At 50.7% G+C, this 20,705-nt stretch overlaps 1 protein-coding gene across 6 annotated transcripts in view; it reads right to left on the bottom strand.

The window, feature by feature from the left end:
• Positions 1-206: 206 nt before the first annotated feature.
• LOC138759177 (cyclin-dependent kinase 17-like) overlaps positions 207-20,705 on the bottom strand; it is an 87,189-nt gene continuing 66,690 nt past the window's right edge. The window contains exons 15-19 of one of the 6 annotated variants that reach the window (XM_069929213.1): positions 20,409-20,451; positions 13,156-13,246; positions 9,689-9,766; positions 4,569-4,679; positions 207-3,102 (exon numbers count right to left, since the gene is read on the bottom strand). In XM_069929213.1, coding sequence (XP_069785314.1) covers positions 4,606-4,679; positions 9,689-9,766; positions 13,156-13,246; positions 20,409-20,451 — 286 coding nt within the window. In that variant the 3' untranslated portion in view covers positions 207-3,102; positions 4,569-4,605. Of the gene's footprint in view, positions 3,103-4,568; positions 4,680-5,245; positions 5,882-5,902; positions 7,045-9,688; positions 9,767-10,406; positions 11,774-13,155; positions 13,247-20,408; positions 20,452-20,705 lie in introns of those variants that run through there. The other 5 variants (XM_069929214.1, XM_069929215.1, XM_069929217.1 and 2 more) reach the window with 5 other exon arrangements.

Raw genomic sequence — 20,705 nt, 5'->3', positions numbered from 1 at the left:
TAAGTAACAATCCACGCTTCGTTCCAAAGTGGATCCCAGAGGGTGGGGAATCTGTGGAATTCGCTGCCCTTGAAGCAGTGGAGCAACCTCAGTAAATATATTTAAGACGAAGTCGGGTAAATCGTCGGGCAGGTGCAGCAGACTCGATGGGCTGAATGGCCGCCTCCTACTCGGCAGGAGGCCAAAAAGGACAAGAAAAACCCATCGATTGGCAAATCTTTTAACTTCTTTCCTTAATTTTTCATTTTTTTTAAATACATATTGCATTTCTCCACAAGTAAAAAGAAAACATTCAACAGAAACTATTTTCTCAGGAGAATGGTTAAACAAATCTGGTCAAAGTCACTGAAGTTTTCAAGTCTTTCGTCCAATATTAAATAGAAGCCACGGAAAACGAGCGGCCAAGGCGTGAGAATCGGCTCTTCTCCCCGCCAAGAGGATCCTATGTACAAGCAGCGAGATGGGTTTGAACCGGTCCCCCCTCGGGTGGGGCGCGGAGCTTTGCACACCGGCCGAACTGCCCGCGGACGCGCGCTCACACCGAGGCTGCCGGACCCGGGGCCGCGTGCAGAGGAAAGCCGGGGCGCGCCCGCTCCCTGGGACCCAACGGCGTTGGGGAAGGGGAAAGAGGAAGGGAGGGGATAGTCGTTTCCCCGGGAAAGCCAGGCGCCTTTCAGGGGAGCGGGAGAGGTCGACGACCCCGATCGAGATTCGGAAACCCCATTCCGCCCCCCGGAGGGGCTCCGGGAACGAGCCAGGACGCGCACGGATCCTCCACCTGTGGGAAGAGGTCCAGCGGACTCTTCACCCCCCCCCCCCCAACCATTTCTCTGTCTCTGGAAGGAGACACCCCACCTTTCTGCTTCACCCCTCCTGAATTTGGACCCACAGGCCCTTCGGTCGTTCCCCCCCCCCCCCGGTACATTCCGAACAGTGGGAGCGCCACCCCCCACCCCACCGCGGATCCGCTCCAGCTCCGCACGAAAGTGGGGGCGGGGGGGGGACGCTCCTCCTGTCCGGCCGAGCTGCTCCCGCTGACGGGAGAAGGGGGCAGACGCAACCACGGAGGCCGATTTCAACCCCCCTCCCCTCCCCCCTAACCCGGAGGCGGCTGACAGCGGCACCCAGCACCAGCCCAACGATGCTGCTGGCGAGTCAAGTCTCTGTGACCTGACGCCAATGTCCAGGACCACGGAGCAGCTTCACTTCAATCCAAGTTGAATGTTAAAGCCATCACACATGACAAATCCTTGATACCCGCGCGTTCTGGGAATTCAGGAGCCTGGGGCGACGGACACTCCTCGGTGGGAAGTCCAGGCGCTGCTGGGCTTCCTCGGCCACGGAGCTGGTGTTCGGGGACCCGTCGAGTGTCTCGGCCAAGGAACCTGATCCCCGAAGGCCTCAGCGGTGGATGGAGAGCGGCCGCCCCCCAGCCCCTTCATCAGCCCCCAGAGGGGACGGGGGTACCAGGGGGATCGGCATCTCAACCCGGGCCCGGAGCGGCCCCTTCAGCCACGGCCCGAGGCCCGCTCGGGGGAAAAACTCTTTGGAATTTACCTTTGTCCTGGACGGAGCCCCTGGTGCGGACCCCGCGGGGTACAGCCGCGCCGCCGCATTGGGGATGGTGGGTTAGTCGAAATCCCGAGGGGCTGCGGGCTCCCGGGGGAGGGTACCAGAGGACGGGGAAGACCACGCCGACCCTCCGCTGGAGACCCGCCGGGCTTCGGATCCGTGTCGGTGAGGGGGGGGGGGGGTTTCGGATCTGGAGCTCTGGCCGACTGGTCTCTGCTGGAGGTGAATCTTCGGACACTAGGGGGTGGGTCTCTCTTTCCACCTTGCGGTCGACTAAAGGGAATCCCCTGTCATTGGGCACCGGGTTCGTTACTGGGACAATAAAACCCGCTTTGTATTTCTACCTGGCACGACCGCTGGCGTCGTGATGGGCGCGAGGTTTGGGGGAGAGGGAACCCCGGCGCCCCCCCCTCTCCTGGCCCAGGTCTGCCCTCTCAGACAACCCCCTTCCCCGGGCCAGGCGCTCTTCCATTGTGGGGGGGGGGGGGGGGGAGATGTCAATATCCCAGCCGTTCGCCCAACCCTGGTCCACCTGAAGTATTAACACCCCCCCCCCCACCACCACGGAGGCCCCCGGATCTCCAAACAAAAGCCGGGGGGTGGGGGGTTTGTGAGGGGCTGGGCTGACAAATAACTACAAGCCGCCGATTCTCCACCGACTGCGGCGCCGAGTTTTAAAACCATCGTAAACAAATAATTGTCGGCAAAAACAGAGTTGAATGCTGGCCGATTCCCAACAGGAGTCGAAGCCTCCGGCAGGTCGGGTAAGGTTTGGGTGGCGCCGGCTCTGGACAGCAGGAAGCGCACTCGGCCGCCCAACGGCGGGGGAAGGGAGGGAGGAACAAATGGAGTAGGGGCGGAGATGGGGGGGAGGGAGAGGAGCAGGTAGAATTGGGGGAGGAACAGGTGAAGTCGGGGCAGAGATGGGGGGCGAGAGATAAAATGGAAGATAAAGAAACGATATACAGGGAGGGAGGGATAGAGAAGGGGAGAGACAGGGAGGAAGACTGGAGAGAGAAGGAAGAGGGAGGAAGGGAGAGAAGGACAATGAGTGAGCGAGAAAGATGTAGGGGAGAGGGGCGAGAGACGGAGAAGGGAGAGAGAGCAGCTGGAGATGGAGACGGGAGACAGAGGAGATGTAGAAGGGGAGAGAGAGAGAGAGAGAGAGCTAGCGGCTGGAGACGGAGACAGGAAGAGGGGGGAGAGAGAAAGGGCTGTGGGAGACGGATAAGGTGGGGTGGGGGGGAGAAATCACCAGGGTGCGAGAAGGAGTTTGACGATTGGAGAGGTGCAGGAGGGGAGACATCGTGGCGAGGTGTATTACATGCACCAGGTGAACGGCGGGAGACGGACGCCGCACGACAGCATAGCTCGGCGGAGATCAATGCGCCCCGCTCGGAGCTCGCTGCCGGTCCAGCCTGTTTCTGTCAGCTGATCCCCCCCAGGGGGTGGAGTTTGCCTGTGCGCTGTGGGCTGGGGTCCACGTTAAGTGTCAGAGCAGCATACTTTGTTTTCGGTTCTTGCCGTGAACTGGGGAGAGAGCAAGAGCGAGATTACCAGCGGGTAGAAATTGCAGCCAGGGCGGAAAAGGAGTGGGACGGACATTCCTACCCCCCCCCACCGCCATCTGCAGCTCAGACCTCGCATGTCCGCAGACCTGACCCGATCTCCCATTACGTTCTTTACCCCCCCCACCCCCAGCGCTCGCGTCCCTGTGGGGGTGGCGGAAGGTGTCCTGTGGCTGCGAGAGAAAATAGGCGACGAAACCCTAAAACATTTCTCCTGCAGTCGGTCGGGGAGAGAAGGGGTGACTGCACTTGACGGCTTCTCATGGGGAAGGGGGGCGGGGGTGGGAGGCCCATAAACCGAGCAGGCATGGCTTCTCCAAAGTTTCAGCCAAAAGCAGGCAGGGGTCTCAATCGGGAAGGCTTTAGGGAGGAACGGAGGGACCTTGGGGTTCAAATGGCCACGGTTGGTGAAACTTCTTTACAGCGCCGGTAATTGTGAATCCCCGCGAGGTCTGTGAGGAGTTTGTACGTTCTCCCGGGGGGGGGCTCCGGTTTCCTCCCACTATTCGAGGGTGTAGGCTAATAAGGTGTAAATTGGGTGGCACGGGGTCGCGGGCTGGAAGGGCCTGTTACCGTGCTGAGGGTCTACAGACATGCATACATCCCTCAAGGTCGCTGAGCAGGTTGAGAGGATAGTTAAAAAGGCCTATGGGACTCTGGACTTCATTACTCGGGGGATTGAGTTCAAGAGTCCAGAGGTTGTGCTGCAACTCTACAAATCTCTGGTGAGACCCCACTTGGAGGATTGTGTTCAGTTCTGGTCACCTCATTACAGGAAGGATGTGGAAGCTGAGGAGAGAGGGCAGAGGAGATTCAGCAGGATCCTGGATTGGGGAACAAGTGTCATGAGGCAAGGTTAGCAAAGCTTTGGAATGTAGAAGGATGAGAGGAGACTTGATAGAGGCTGACAAGATTCTGAGGGGCGTAGATAGGGTGGACGACCAGCACCTGTTTCCCAGACACCAGAGGATGTCTGTTCAAAGTGAAGGGAGGGAAGTTTTTTTTTACACGGAGAGTTGTGAGGGCCTGGAATACCTCGCCAGGGGGTGGTGTTGGAAGCTGGAACATTTACAAGACTCTTAGACAGGCTCACGGATGGAAGGAAAATATAGGGTCATGGTTCAGGGAAGGTGGTAGGAATGGATGAGTTGGCACAACATTGAGGGCCGAAGGGCCTCTACTATGCTGGAGTGGTCTACGTAGTCAGTGAAGGCTGAGGAAGGGGCAGGAGGCTCTGGGATTCCAAAAGACCTGGGTGGAGAGACATTGCGCGTCCCCTTCCTCCTGCTCCAGGCAACCACCCCCCCCCACCCCTTCCCGAGACACTCTGATTTCCCCCTCTGACCACGTCCCGGGCATACTGCAATCCTGACAGTTCGCTGCAGTCTGCAGTCGGAGGTGGTGGGGAAAGTGGGAAGCAATAGTTACCCTAGCAGGAGGTGGGCTCGGCCAGTGGGGGCGGCTTTCAGCACAGGACATGCTCGTGAAGGGCTGGAATCTGATTGGCTGGTTGGAAGTAGTCAGAACCAGTAGATGAGACTATAGGGAATAGAAGGGTGGGGAGATGGATGGGAGAAGGGGACGAAGAGGGGAGAAGGGGGATGGATGGGAGAGGGGGACAAAGAGGGGAGAAGGGGAACGGAGAGAGGGATGGAGATAGGGGGACGGAGAGAGGAGAGGACAAGGGGGGATGGAGAGAGGGATGGCGGACAGAGAGAGGAATGGAGATTGGGGGGGCAGAGAGGAGGACAAGGGGGGATGGAGAGGGGAAGGGAGAGGAGGTCAGAGGGGAGGGGGGACAGAGAGGGGAATGGGGAGGGGGGTCAGAGAGGGGAATTGGGGAGGGAGATAGGGAGAGGTGGAGAGGGGAATTGGGGAGAGGTAATGAGGAGAATGTGGGAGGGAGAAAGGAGAGAAACATTAGCACAGTGAACTGCCCTGAACACCAGGCAATGCCCTATACCCTGGATGCCTGCGACAGTGGCAGGGACCTGCTCCGCTGCTGCAGATGTGCCCTGAGACACCAAGAGCCTGGAACAGGGGTCAGCTCAGCGCGTTTTGAACACATCCACCCCTGCAGATTCCACCCTTGACACCCTGCTGCACAATCCATGTTTAATTGAACCCAGGGGCAACGTGAACAGTCATGGTCGAAAAAAAGGAGAAAATTGAAAATCCCCAGATGCAAAGGGTCCTGGGAGTTGTTTGAGGATGTTTCCAAGAAGCTTGATGAGGGCTGTGGATGTTGTCTATATGGACTTTAGTAAGGCCTTTTGGTTGCACATGAGAGGTTGGTTCAGAAAGTTAGGACACTAGTTATACATAGAGAGGTTGGTTCAGAAGGTTAGGACACTAGGTATACACAGAGAGGTTGGTTCAGATGGTTAGGACACTAGGTATACACATGATCTGGCTTGGCGGGAGAAAACAGAGTGGTGGTGGATGCCTGCTTCTCAGACTGCAGGTCCGTGTTGAGTGGTGAGCCTCAGGGATCTGTGCTGGAACCATTGTTGTTTGTACATGGATGGTAATGTGGTTGACTGGATCAGCAGGTTGTCTGATGATACTCGGGTCGGAGGCATCGTGGACTGTGAGTTGCTTGCAGAGGGATCTGGACCAGATGGGGAAATGGGCCAGTAAATGGCTGGTGGAATTTAATGCAGATCAGTGTAGCACTTCAGACGAGTGAATCAGGGTAGGACGTACACAGTGAAGGGTCGATCACTGAGGAGCGGAGTGATCTGTGAATACAGAGACATTGTTCCCTGAAGGTGGCATTGCAAGTGGACGGGGCTGTAAAGGAAGCTTCTGTCACCTTAGCCTTTACAAAATCAAAATATTGCGTCTAGGAGCTGGGCTGTGATGTTGAAGTTCTTCAAGTCACTGGGGAGGCTGCATGTAGATTATCATGCCCAACAGCAGGAAAGATGGAAAGAGTGCAGAGAAGATTTACTAGGACGTTACCCAGACTCAGTATATGGATGGGAGAGGTTGGAGGGGTATGGAATGGAGAGCAGGTCAGTGGGATGAGCCAGTGGTCGGCACAGACAGGAAAGGTTGAATGGCCTGTTTTTCTGTGCTGTAACGTTCTATGGTCCTGTGCGAGTCCTCGTGCAGGTTAACCTGGAAGGTCAACTCGCAGGTGGAGCCGGGGGTGAAGAAAGCCAAGGCGATCGAATCCAAGAGCAGGGAAATGACGGAGGCTTTATCAGGCCCTGGTGAGACCTCACATGGAGTGATGGGAGCAGTTTTGGGCTCCTTGTTGATGTGCTGACATTGGAGAGGGTTCAGAGGAGGTTCACACCGGGAATGAAAGGGTTATCCTACAGGGAGCATTTGATGTCCCTTGGCCTGGTTGGAATTTAGGAGAATGCAGGGAGGGGGAGGGGTTCTCATTGAAAGGTTGAAAGGTGCGGACAGAGTAGATGCAGAAAGGTGGTTTCCCCCACGGGTGGGAGAGGTCTAGGACAAGAGGGCACAACTTTACAGCATCTGCTTAGAACAGAGACACGGAGGAATTTATTCAACTGGAGAGATGGGGAGGGGGTAGAATCTGTGGAATTTGTGGCCACGGGCAGTGGAGGCCAGGTCATTGGCTGTGTTTAATGCAGAGGTTCTCCATGAGCCAGGGTTGTGGGGAGAAGGGCCGGTCACTGTGGGGCTGAGAATGGATTAGCTCATGATTGAATGGGGGGGGCAGGACAGCCTCTTTCAGCTCCAACCTCTTATGGTTGGGACTCTGCTCATCCACGGCGAGAGTTGCTTTCAGCCTGGGCGGAACGTCTGCGCAATGCCTTCACAGCGCCAGCGACCAGGTTTGAATCTGGCGACATCTGTAAGGGGGCTTGTACATTTTCTCCACGCCTGCATAGGTTTCCGAATTGCTCCCACCCTTCAAAACGTCCTGTGGGGGGAGGGGTTGTAGGTCAATTGGGTTGCCATGGGGCGGCACGGGCCCGCAGGCCAGTACCTGTGCTGTGCGGGAGTACGGGGTGGGGGGGGGTGGGACGGACAGCACAGACGCAACAAGTTGAGCAGTGTCCTTCAGCAGCGCCAATGCGGCCTGACTTTGCCAGGTCTGGTCCCAGGTCACGTTCCGCGGTATCAGCAGGTAGGTGCTGGGGCTCCAGCCAGCTGGTGCCTCCGGGGATCCCATGGAGACTGCACTTCCTGGCAAGAGGGCTGGAAAATGGCCTATGGAGTTTAATTCAGACAAGGGTGAGGTGTTATATTTTGGAAGGACAGACCAAGAAAGGCCATACACGGTGAACGGTGAACAGGCACTAAGGAGAAAACATGGATCTGGGAATACAGAGACTTAATTCCCTGCAAATGGTGTCACAGGTGGACAGGGTCAGAAAGAGAGCTTTTGGCATCTTGGCCTTCAAAAATCAAAGTATTGAGTACAGGAGTTGGGATGTTATGGTAAAGTTGTACAAGACATTGGTGAGGCCAAACTGGGAGAATTGTGTGCAGTTTTGGTCACTGAACTACAGAAAAGATATCAATAAGCTTGAAAGAGTGCAGAGAAGATTTACTCAGACGTTGCCTGGACTTCAGGAACTGAGTTACAGGGAAAGGCTAAATAAATGAAGGTCACCTTTTTCCACTGAGGGTTGGTGAGATACAAACCAGAGGACATGGGTTAAGGGTGAAAGGGGAAAAGTTTAGGGGGAACCTCTTCACACAGAGAACTGTGGGAGTGTGGAATGAGCTGAAATGGTTAATGCGAGCTCAATTTTAGCATTTAAGAAAAATTTGGACATGTTCATGGACGGGAGGGGTATAGACTATCTGCAGAGCTAAAAAAAAAAGGTTCGGGACAGACTAGAAGGGCCGAAGGGGCCTGTTTTCTGTGCTCTAGTGTTCTACAGTTCTATGTATTGGCGGAGGAACTGGGAGAAGAGGACGGGGTGGGAAAAGATGCTGTGGGAGTCAGTGGGTTTGAGGAAGACGTCTGCCAAGAGTTTGTCCCCCGAGACGGAGATGAGAGAGAGCAAGGAAAGGGCAGAGAGTTTTGCTGGAGATGGACCCAGTGAATTTGAGGTCGGGTGGTCAAGCTCATTACTATTTCATGAGGCAGCCTGACATGGTCATCGATGGAGCAGAGGAAAGGTTGAGGGGCCTTGCCTGTATAGTCTTGAGGCATGACCAGGTGAGTTCTTCCACCATTTAGTGTGTTTCTTATGGAGGAGAGGATGCCTCGAGTGGGGGAGGGAATTGGGGAAGGCACGGACTCTGGCAGCTGAAGGCACCTCTGCCAAAGGCGGTGAAAAAGGAATCCCGCCAAGATCAAGTTGGCTGGACATGGGAAAGGATGGACCAGAGGAGTTTACGGAGACAGGGATGAGTGTAGGGGACTGGAGGATGTTTACAGAGTCAGGGGGATGTAGAGGACCAGGGGGGGTTTGCAGAGAGGGAGGGTGCAGGGGACTGGAGGGGATTTACAGAGACAGGGAGGGGTGTAGGGGACTGGTTAGGGTTATGGACACAGAGAGGGGTGTAGGGGACCGGAGGGGGTTTACAGACACAGGGAGGGATGTAGGGACTGGAGGGGAGTTACACAGACAGGGAAGTGTGTTGGGGACCGGAGGGGGGTTACAGAAACAGGGAGGGGTGCAGGGGTCCAGAAGGGGTTACAGAGACAGGGAAGGGTGTAGGGAATTTTGTAACTTTGAGGTAAATCGTAAGAACGACACCTAAAAGAGGTCTAAGAGCAGGAAGAACACTCCGTTGATGACCAGTGGGCCAAACAGCAGATACTCGGACAAGAATCCCTCACAGATTGTGTGTGAATGACTATGGCCAAGTCTGGAGATGCTGTGTTTGCAGTGAGAACACAGGAAACGCTGGAGAAACCCAGCCGGTCTTGGCAGTGTCCACAGGAGGCTTGTATCACCATGAGGTAGGGCTCAGGCCCACAACTCAGGGATATATCTTCACCTCCTGTGGACGCTGTGAGATTTAATAGAGGTCAACAAGATTTTGAGAGGCGTAGACAGGGTGGACGGCCAGCACCTGTTTCCCAGACACTAGAAGATGTCTGTACAAAGTGAAGGGAGGGACCTCTTGGGGTGATTTTTTTTAAAGAGTTGTGGGGGCCAGAAATGCCTCACCAGGGGGTGGTGGTGGAGGCTGGAACAGTTAAGAGACTTTGACGGGCCCACGGACAGAAGAAAATCAGAGGGTTATGGGGCAGGGAGGGTTTAGTATTTATTTTGGTTGGAATATATGGTTCAGCACAACACTGAGGGCTGAAGGGCCTGCACTGTGCTGTAGTGTTTCAATGACACTCCCTCGGCAATTTAGTGCTCCCTCCTCACCGCCCCTCCCGTGGCACGGAGCTCCCCCCCTCACCACCCCTCTCGCAGTGCAGAGCTCCCTCCTCGCCATCCCCTTCCCGCGGTGCAAAGTTCCCCTGTGTTCTAAGACCGACTATTGGAGGAGGTATCCATCTCTCTTCCCCCCCCCCCCCCACACCACCCAAGGCCAGCCTCCCCTGTTCATACACCCCTTCCCAACGCTCACGTAACGGCCTGTTTGCCCACCAGATTCTGGGAGCAGTGTTGATCTGTAGCCGGAGTCTCTCTGTAACTTGATCTCCTTTAGTGCAAATATCGACATCGCTAAAAGAGGTGTAAACAGAGAGAGATGTCAGCCATGAGTTCAACCCAAATACAGAACAAAGTGGGGCTCGAGCCCTTCCTTCGGGCATCTGGATCCTTTCTACAGGAAGGGAAAGCCAGAGGCATATGATCCAGTGATCACTGGGGGGGTCAGAGAAGGAGCAAGTTCTTGGGAAGGTCTTTCCTGGACCCAACACACCAACGGCGTGAACAAAGCCCATCAGCCCCTCTACTTCCTCAAGGGTTTACGGAGGTTTGACATGACCCTGATGAATTTCTACAGAGGTGTGGTGGAAAATGTGCTGACCAGCTGGTAAGGGGACACCAATATCCCTCCCCCTCCTGAGCGTAAAGCCCTCCAAAAGGTAGTGGATGGAGCCCAGGGACACCATGGGGAAAATCCTTCCCCCCACCGTTGAGGACATTCACATCCAGCAGTGATCATCGAAGGACCCACACCGGCCCAGCACACGCTCATTGGGAAGGAGGTCCAGGGGCCATGAGACTCGCACCCAGCATGTTCAGGAACAGCTGCCCCCCCTCCACCGTCAGACTCCTCAACGACAAACTCCATCGGACTCATTTAAGAGCGTGCACATTATTGATTTTTACCCTCTCTGTGTCGCACAGTCAGTTTGTTCACATTTCTTTATTTCTTTACAAGTGTACGTTGAGTTCAGACTTTTTTTTGCACATGGGCATTAATTGGTAATTCTGCCATACCCACAGGGAAAACAATCTCAGGGCTGTATGTGATGTTGTGTACGTCCTCTGAAAATAAATCTGAAATCTGAAAACCCAGAAGCAGGAAATCTCAGAAAGTCTCAGAATTCAGACACTGGGGGAGGAGTCCAGGCCAACACAAGGTGTTAATTGGATGCAATGGGGGGAGAGGGGAGAATTGATCGTGTCTGTGCAATCGGAGACAGGGAAGGGAGAATCAGAGCTGGGGGAGGAAGGGGACAGGGGAAGGAGTGAGGGTGGGCTTAACAGAAACCGGAGAAGTCGACGTTAATGAGGAGGGGTGCCCGGTCGGAAGGTGAGGTGCTGCTCCTCCCCTCTGTGGGCGGTCTCAGTCCAGCCGTGTGTGAGACCGCGGGCAAGTGCGTCGGCAAGAGAATAGGACGGGCGGCCACCAGGAGGAGCCGAGGTGATCTCCTGGCCACCCCGACATAGAGGAGACCACAACGGGAGCGCTGGATTCAGGAAACAACCCCCACCCCCACCTTCCCACTGCGGACACACAAGGGAGGTGTTGCTTTGCTTGAGGTACTGTCTGGGGCCCAGAATGGTGATGAGGGTTAAAACTCAATCGAGTCAAGTTTATCGTCCAATTGTACTAGTCCAACCCGATGAAACAGCGTTCTCCAGTCCTCGATGCAAAACACACAGATACCCAGCCAGACATAACACAGACAGGCACACAGTACATACACAGGACAAGTATTCATAGATATAAATTGTTTTGTGGCTATGTGAGTCTTGGAGGGTTAGTGTGAGCAGTTCCTTTGGTCGTCCAGCCCGAGGGAAGAAGCTGCTCCTCAGCCTGGTGGTGCTGGCTTTGATCCTCCTGGATCTCTTCCCCTGACAGGAGTAGCTGAAAAATGCTGTGTGTGGGGTGGAAGGTGGGGGGGGGGGTCCTTGACGATTTTACCCGCCCTCTTCAGACAACGATCCCAGTCGATGGGGAGGGAGACCTCTCTGCCGCTCTTATGATCCTGTGGATGGACCTCCGATCAGTTTCTCTACAGCAATTGTACCCACACCACAATGCAGCCGGCCAGGACACCCTGCAGAAGGTTGACGTGACGGTGGCCAGTAGCCTTGTCCGCTTCAGTCTTCTCAGGGAGCCTTTCCTTCCCCCATGGACATCAGTGCAGCCTAGCACAGAGCAGGGGGTTGTGGGTATCTTGGCATGCACCTGCCTGTTTCACCACATTCTGTGACGTCTTCAAGCCTCCCTTTCCTGACATGAGCCTCCTCGTCCAGCCAGCAAAACAGGAAAGTCTGCAGATGTGGGGATTGTGGTTCAAAACACAGAAGGAACTCAGCTGGTCTGGCAGTGTCCATAGGAGACAAAGATATTTTACCGATGTTTCGGGCCTAAGCCCTTCCTCAAGGCATAAGCAAAAAGCAGGTAGGGTGTGTGAGGTGATGCATTTTGGAAGGAGAAACCAGAAAGTTGAATATAGGGTTGGTTAATGGCTGGTCACTTAACTGTGGAAGAAGAGAGACCTTGGGGTTGGGGTTCAATCCATCAAGGTCGCCACCCGGGTTCATGGGATAGTTATGAAGGCTGATGGGATGCTTGGCTTCATTAGTCAGGGGACTGAGTTCAGAGTCGAGAGGGCATGTTGCATCACTACAAATCTCTAGTGAGATCCCACTTGTAATTGTAGCAAAACACACAGAGATGTTGGAGGAATTAAGCCAGTTCTTATCGTCCACAGGAGGTAAAGATATGTAGAGGTAAGATAAGGGTAAAAGATGTGGTGTATATGGATTTTAAATTCAAGCACACAGCACAGAAACAGGCCCTTCCGTCCCACGAGCCTGCGTCGCCCAATTACACTGAATTGACATACGTTTTGAAAGGTGGGAGGAAACCAGAGCCCCTGGGGGAATTTCTCGCAGAGACAGTGGGGGAGGAGGGGAAGAAACTCCTTATGGACAGTGCGGGGATTCGAACTCAGGTCGCTGGCCTCGCAACAGACGAGGTTCTCCTCCCCCCCTGCCCCCCCCCACCAATGAGAGACTCGTTTAGACAGTGTCAAGGTATGGGATTCATGCGGATTCAGAATCGGTTTGTCTGTAGGAAGCAGAGAGCAGCAGTGGAAGGTAAGTATTCTGCCCGGAGGTTGGTGACTAGAGGGAGTTCCACAGGGATCCGTGCTTGGACCTGCCCTGCTCTTTGCTATCTTTACAAATGACCTGGGCGAAGAGGCAGATGGATGGCCCAGTCAGTTTGTGGCTGGAGGAGTTGTGGATGGAGCTGTTGTAGGTTACAACAGGATCTAGACAGGATGCGAAGTCAGGCGGAGAAGTGGTAGATGGAGTTCAATCCGGATCGGTGTGAGGTGATGCATTTTGGAAGGACAAACCAGAAAGCTGAGTACAGGGTTAATGGTCGGTTACTTAACAGGGTGGAGGAACAGAGAGACCTTGGGGTCCAAATCCTCAAGGTCAGCACGCAGGTCGATAGGATACTTAAGGAGGCCGGTGGGCTTCATTAGTCGGGGTAGGGAGGGGGGGGGTGGAGATTGAGTCCAGGAGGTGCGAGGCAATGCTGCAGCTTTCTAAATCTCTGGTGAGAGCCCACTTGGGGGTGGTGTGTTCTCAGTGTTGCAGGGACAAGGAGAAGTGCCAGGAACAAAGAAGAAGATACTCACTGTCAGGTAGTTTGTGGACCCGGTCACCCAGGGTGTGGAAATGCGGATGGAGCATGGCCTGCTGCGCTGAGATCCTCTTCTTCCCTTCAAACTGGTGGGGGAGGGAAATCACAGCTCAGTTACAAAGGGCATTAGGGGAGCTTGTAGAGCCACCTTTGGCCCTTCCTGTGCACAATGACCGCTGGCACAGATCATCAACACCTTCCCCCAACCCCCACCTTGTTCTACATGCCCACCACCCTCTGTGTGCTTAAAAAAAAAACTCCCCCCTCCCCACCCGCACTGGATGGTAATAGGCCCTTCCGGCCCACGAGCCTGTGCCGCCCAGTTGACCTATAACAGCCTCCTCACACATTCCTTGGAGGGTGGGGGGAAACCAGAGCTCTCGGAGGAACCTCACGCAGACACGGGAGAGCGTACAAACTCCTTAAGGATGTACTGGCTCCGGAGATAGCACAAAGAAGGTTCGCCAGGTTGATTCTAGAGATGAGGGGGTTGGCCTACAAAGAGAGACTGAGGCTTCTGGGACTGGACATGCTGGAATCCAGTAGAACCATAGAACATAACAGCACAGAAACAGGCCCTTTCTAGTCTGCTGAATGCTTTTTTTTTGCCTAGTCTGTACACCTCCCATCCATGTACCTGTCTAAATTCCTCTTATACAAAGTGAGCCCACATTCACCACTTCAGCTCGTTCCGCTCTCTGTGTGAAGAGGTTCCCCCTAAACTTTTCTCCTTTCACCCTTAACCCATGTCCTCTGGTTTATATCTCATCGACCCTACATTAACTCTGTCTATACCCCTCATAATTTTAAACACCTCGATCAAATCTCCCCTCATTCTTCTACACTCCAGGGAATAAAGCCCGAACCTGTTTAATCTTTCCCTGTAACTCAGTTCCAAGCAATTAGTTAAGTAAAGATTCCACCTGCATTGAATTCGCCCATCGTTATTGAATGAAGATCTACCAGGACCAATGTCTGAAGAGGGCGCACAAAATCAGTGAACCGGTGCGGACTCGAAAGGCCAACATGGCCTGTCTCCACTCCGTAAATGGTATAACATCCTAGTAAATCCTCTCTGGCCTCTTTCTATCTTATTGGTATCTTTCCTGTAGTTCGATGTCCAAAAATACACACAATTCTCCAAATTTGGCCTCACCAATGTCTTCCACAACTTTACCATAACATCCCAACTCCTGTACTCAATGTTTTGATTTGTGAAGGCCAATATGCCAAAAGCTCTCTTTACGACCCTGTCCACCACTTTCAGGGAATTACGTCTCTGTATTCCCATATCCCTCTGTTCTACTGCACTCCTCAGTGCCTGACCATTCACCATGTATATCCTTTCTTGGTTTGTCCTTCCAAAATGCAACACCTCACACTTTTAAAATACAGTTTATCCTTCCTATTAGTGTTAGTGGTAAGTCTTTCCAATGCTCTAAGTCGTCCTGTAATTTTTTCATTAGTGGATAATAATTGAGTTTATATAGATGGCCGAGGTTTTTATTTATTTGTATACCTAGGTATCGCATTGCTTGCATTTGCCATCTGAATGGTGATTCATTCTTAAATTTTGAGAAATCCGCATTATTCATTGGCATTGCTTCACTTTTATTTGCCTTAATCTTGTATCCCGACACTTCTCCATATTCCTTCAATTTCTTATGTAATTCTTTTATTGATATTTCTGGTTCTGTTAAGTATACTATAACATCATCTGCAAATAAACTGATTTTATATTCCTTGTCTTTTATTTTTATCCCTTTTATTTTATTTTCTGTGTCTAACGCGAACAATAAGGGTGTTAGTGGGCATCCCTGCCTTGTTGATCTGCTTTAGTTAAATTGTTTTGATATATACCCATTTACTGTCACTTTCGCCAATGGCCCCTTATATAATGCTTTAATCCAATTAATATATTTCTCTGGTAAGCTGAATTTTTGTAGTACTTTGAATAAATAATTCCATTCTACTCTGTCAAAGGCCTTCTCTGCGTCTAAAGCAACCGCTACTGTTGGAGCTTTATTTCCTTCTACTGCATGAATTAAGTTAATAAATTTACAAATATTGTCTGTTGTTCATCTTTTTTTAATAAATCCAGTTTGGTCTAGATTTACTATTTTTGGTACATAGTCGGCTAATCTATTTGCTAATAGTTTAGCTATTATCTTATAATCTTGATGCTAATACCATTCTCTTAGTTTGTTTTGTCTTAAGCTGCCACGCTAGAATTTTGTGCGTTTTTTTCTCCTAGTTCATAATATTTCTGTTTTGTCTTCATTATGTTCTTCTCCACCTTATATGTTTGTAGTGTTTCATATTTTATTTTTTTATCTGCCAATTCTCTTCTTTTAGTTGTGTCTTCCTTCATTGCTAATTCTTTTTCTACATTTACTATTTCCCTTTCCAACTGCTCTGTTTCCTGATTGTAGTCCTTCTTCATCTTGGTTACATAACTTGTTATTTGCCCTCTGATGAACGCTTTCATTGCGTCCCATAGTATAAACTTATCTTTCACTGATTCCGTATTTATTTCAAAGTACATTTTAATTTGTCGTTCAATGAATTCTCTAAAATCCTGCCTTTTAAGTAGCATGGAGTTTAATCTCCAACTAACTATACATTCTTGGAGGGATGTCCTCTAACTCTATTGTCAATATCAGGGGTGAGTGGTCCGCAAAAGAGTCTGGAAAAACAACCAACTGAAAAACCTCACAAAGATAAGCGTATACAGAGCCGTTGTCATACCCACACTCCTGTTCGGCTCCGAATCATGGGTCCTCTACCGGCACCACCTACGGCTCCTAGAACGCTTCCACCAGCGTTGTCTCCGCTCCATCCTCAACATCCATTGGAGCGCTCACACCCCTAACGTCGAGGTACTCGAGATGGCAGAGGTCGACAGCATCGAGTCCACGCTGCTGAAGATCCAGCTGCGCTGGATGGGTCACGTCTCCAGAATGGAGGACCATCGCCTTCCCAAGATCGTATTATATGGCGAGCTCTCCACTGGCCACCGTGACAGAGGTGCACCAAAGAAAAGGTACAAGGACTGCCTAAAGAAATCTCTTGGTGCCTGCCACATTGACCACCGCCAGTGGGCTGATAACGCCTCAAACCGTGCATCTTGGCGCCTCACAGTTTGGCGGGCAGCAGCCTCCTTTGAAGAAGACCGCAGAGCCCACCTCACTGACAAAAGGCAAAGGAGGAAAAACCCAACACCCAACCCCAACCAACCAATTTTCCCTTGCAACCGCTGCAATCGTGTCTGCCTGTCCCGCATCGGACTGGTCAGCCACAAACGAGCCTGCAGCTGACGTGGACTTTTTACCCCCTCCATAAATCTTCGTCCGCAAAGCCAAGCCAAAGAAAGAAAAAAAAAAAGGTCCGATAATATTCTAGCTTTACATTCTGTTTTCCTAACTCTGTCTTGCAATGTGAGCTGATAACAGGAATAGGTCTATTCTTGAGAATGTTTTATGTCTTCCCGAATAATATGAATATTCCTTTTCCTTTGGGTGTTATTTCCTCCATATATCCAAAAGTTGCATTTCTTGCATCAATTTAATAATAAATTTGGTTACTTTGTTCTTTCTGTTAATTTTTTTCCCAGTTTTATCCATGTTTGAGTCCAAATTAAGGTTGAAATCCCCTCCTATTAGTATGTTCCCTTGCGTGTCTGCTATCTTCAAAAAAATATCTTGCATAAATTTTTGATCTTCTACGTTAGGTGAATATACATTTAGTAAATTCCAAAACTCCGAATATATCTGACATTTTATCATTACATATCTCCCTGCTGGATCTATTATTTCCTCTTCTATTTTAATTGGTACATTTTTACTGATTAATATAGCTACTCCTCTAGCTTTTGAATTATATGACGCTGCTGTCCTATCCAATCTCTCTTTAATTTCTTGTGCTCCAATTCAGTTAAGTGTGTTTCTTGCACGACTGCTATATCAATTTTTTCTTTTTTCAGTAAATTTAGCTGTTTCTTCCTTTTGATTTGGTTATGTATTCCATTAATATTTAAAATCATATAGTTCAACATAGCCATTTCATACTTTGTTTATCTTTCCTTTCCATTTCCTCATCATCACCTTTCCTTCTTATCCATTTCTGCTTTCTTTTTTTGAACACTTTATAAGACAACATTTCTAAAACATCAAACATTCCCCTTATTCTCCTATCTAAAATTTCTTTAACCCCACTATCCCCTCCCCTTCCTGAGGTGCCCTTTATCCCTTGTCGGACAACCACATCTCCCCTCTCCATTTGGATTTGCGAATTCACTCGCAAGCGTCAACTGATTTCGCAGTGACCGTAACTCCTCCCCACCCAGCCCCCCCAGAAAAGATTTTAATTTTCATATACAACAAAGGTCACTCTCTTAATTCCCTCCTTACTTCCTCTCTTTCCTTTCTTTCCCTTATTAATTCTTATCTATACTCTATATATTTTCTTTTAAATACACATACACTCATGTACACACATATATACATACACATCTATATATATATATATATATATATATACACCCATATACACACATACATATAGTTCGTGGTCAATTTTGCTCTCGTTACATGTCTTCATCTCTCTGTCTGTTTTGTAGTTGTTCTGCAAATTTTCGTGCTTCCTCCGGATCCGAGAATAGTCTGTTTTGTTCCCCTGGAATAACTATTTTAAGTACCGCTGGGTACTTTAGCATAAATTTATATCCTTTTTTCCATAGGATCCCTTTTGCTGTATTAAAATCCTTCCTCCTCTTCAGGAGTTCAAAACTTATATCTGGATAGAAAAAATTTTTTTGACCTTTGTGTTCCAGTGGCTTTTTATCTTCTCTTATTTTCTTCATTGCTTTCTCCAATATATTTTCTCTTGTATATCTTAGGAATTTTACTAAAAAGGATCTTGGTTTTTTTTCTTCTTCTCTTCTTCCCATTGCTTTCGACTTTTCTTTCTTCGCTGCCATTTTCTTCCCACCTTTACTTTCACTTTATTTTAATTTTCGTGTTTGTGCCTTTGCGTTTTCTCTGGTTTTTTTTTTAACATTTCCGGAGAGGGCTGGAGTTCCCCGACCGGCCACTACTCCATCACGTGACTCCCTCTACACACCTCACACTTGTTTGCATTAACCTCCATCGACCATTTTGCAGCCCATTTTTCCAGCTTGTCCAAACCCCTCCGCAAGCTTTGAAAACCTTCCTTGCTGTCCTCAACACCTCCATCCTTAGTGTCATCTGCAAACTTGCTGATCCAATTTCTCACATGATCATCGATAGAGATGACAAACAACAATGGTCCCAGCACAAATCTCTGAGGCATTCCCCTCGTCACAGGCCTCCAGTCTGAAAAGCACTCGTCCACCACCACTCTCTGGTTTTTCCCACCCAACTATTGTTGAATCCAGTTCACTACTTCACCATGAACACCGAGCAACTGGAATTTTCTGACTAACCTCCCTTGTCAAAGGCCTCACTAAAGTCCACATGGATAACATCCACAGCTTTTCCTTCGTTAATGTTCGTGGTAATGAGAGGGGATCTGATAGAAACGTATAAAATGATGAAAGGCGTGGATCAGATAGAGGTTGGTAAGTTGTTCCCATTAGTGGGAGAGACCAGAATGAGGAGACATCAGCTCAAGATCCAGGGGAGTAGTTTTAGGACAGAGATGCTTTTTTCAGAGGGTGCGGAATCTGTGGAATTCGCTGCCCATTGAAGCAGTAAATATATTTAAGACAAGGTTGGTCGATTTTTACATTGTAGGGGAATTACAGGATATGGGGAAAAGGCTGGTTGGTGGAGATGATCATCAGATCAGCCACTATCACATTGAATGGCGGAACAGGATTGATGGGCCGGATGGCCAACTCCTTCTCTGACACCTGCCCCTGTTTCTGGCTTTCTCATCAAACTACAGACCAGACCACATCCTGGTGAACCCCTTCTATGCTCTGTGTCTTTATAAGTAACTTTTCCACCATCCCCCTGTCCTGTCTAGCTGTTTACTTTGACATCTGTAGTGGGGGATCGTGGAGGGTCACATGGACCTCTCCACCTGAAACCTGGTCGGAATGCGGATCATAGACCTCTCCGCCTGGAACCTGGTGGGAGTGTGGATCGTGGAGGGTCACATGGACCTCTCTGTCTGGGACCTGGTGGGAGTGAGGAATTGTGAAGGGTCTCATGACCTCTCCATCTGGATCCTGGTAGGAATGGGGATCACGGAGGGTCACGTGACCTCTCCATATGGACTGAGTCGGAACTCGCATCATCTGCCAATCAAGGTTGGAATCTCCCCACCCATTAGTGCCCACCTGACCCTTGGCCCCTTTTTCACCTAGCGATTACCTGGGTGGGCCCCTCCAGCTCACAGTACCTCTCCCTCCCTCTCTCGTTTGCTCTTCAGCCCCGAGATGAACCCTGCTTCACTCCAGGTCTCGAACTGTGGCGGAGTCGTTGGTGAAGTGTGTACTACACGTAGAGCGAGTCTGTGGTCTTGTGTGGCAGGACTTGGCATTGAGCTGTACCCCTTTGGAACAGGGATCTGGGAGTGTGCATTCCTGTCTTGTCAGTGTGTTTTGGTGACCGTCAGGTGCTGCCCGTGTGTAACAATGAGTCGGCAGCCACTGGTAGCAAATATCGTTGCTTCCGATGTACATTTTAGTCACCCCGTTACGATTTTCCCGCATGTACAATAAAGATTTGTACTTTGTAAGGAGTCTGAGGAAGTTTGGTAGGTCACTGGAGGCAGGTGGACTGCAGAGAGCAGTCTGGCCAGTCGCCTTACTGCCTGGTACGGAAGCGCCAACTCTCAAGACTTCACTCCATTGAGGACATCAACAAGAGTCAGTGTCTATCCTCAAAGACCCCATCCCCCAGGCCATCACTCTGCTCCCATTGGGGATAAAGTCCAGAAGCCTGAAAACGAGCACTCAGTGGCACAAGGACAGTTTCTTCCCCTCCACTGCCAGATTCCCAAACGGACAGTGAACCCTGGACACGGCCTGACTTTTCATGCACTGTTATTTTTACTGTAATGTTGTAAGATGGTTATAATCTGAATGTTTGCGCTGTGATGCTGCCGCAGAATCCAAATTTCATGACTTGTTCAGGACAAATTCTGGTTCTTAAAAGATTACTGCATGTTTGCCAGTTTGGACTCGCATCTCTGCAAGAACACCACCCCTTTGGGCAACTACGACTGGAGAGGAGAGGGCACAGAACAAAACCTGCTCACCTGCAGAAGCTTTGACAAGAGATCGAGCCCTTCCATGTCTAGCCTGCAAGGGAGAAGGGTGTTCACTGGTTAGTAGAGTTAGATTTTAAATTTACATGTACAGCGCGGGAACAGGCCCACGAGCCCATGCTGCCCAATTAAACTTCACCCCACTGGTGCGTTTTGAATGGTTAGGGGGAGGGGAACCGACGTAGACATGGGGAGAACGTACAGACTCCTGACAGACAGCGCGGGGATTCGGAACCCCGGTCCCAATCACTGACTGCACCGTTGCCGAGACCAGATGGGAGGCCCGAC

Source organism: Narcine bancroftii, chromosome 3 (assembly GCF_036971445.1).
Source record: "Narcine bancroftii isolate sNarBan1 chromosome 3, sNarBan1.hap1, whole genome shotgun sequence".
Classification (NCBI taxonomy): domain Eukaryota; kingdom Metazoa; phylum Chordata; class Chondrichthyes; order Torpediniformes; family Narcinidae; genus Narcine; species Narcine bancroftii.
The sequence above is the reverse complement of the archived record's forward strand: the minus strand, read 5'-3'. Positions and strand labels throughout refer to the sequence as shown.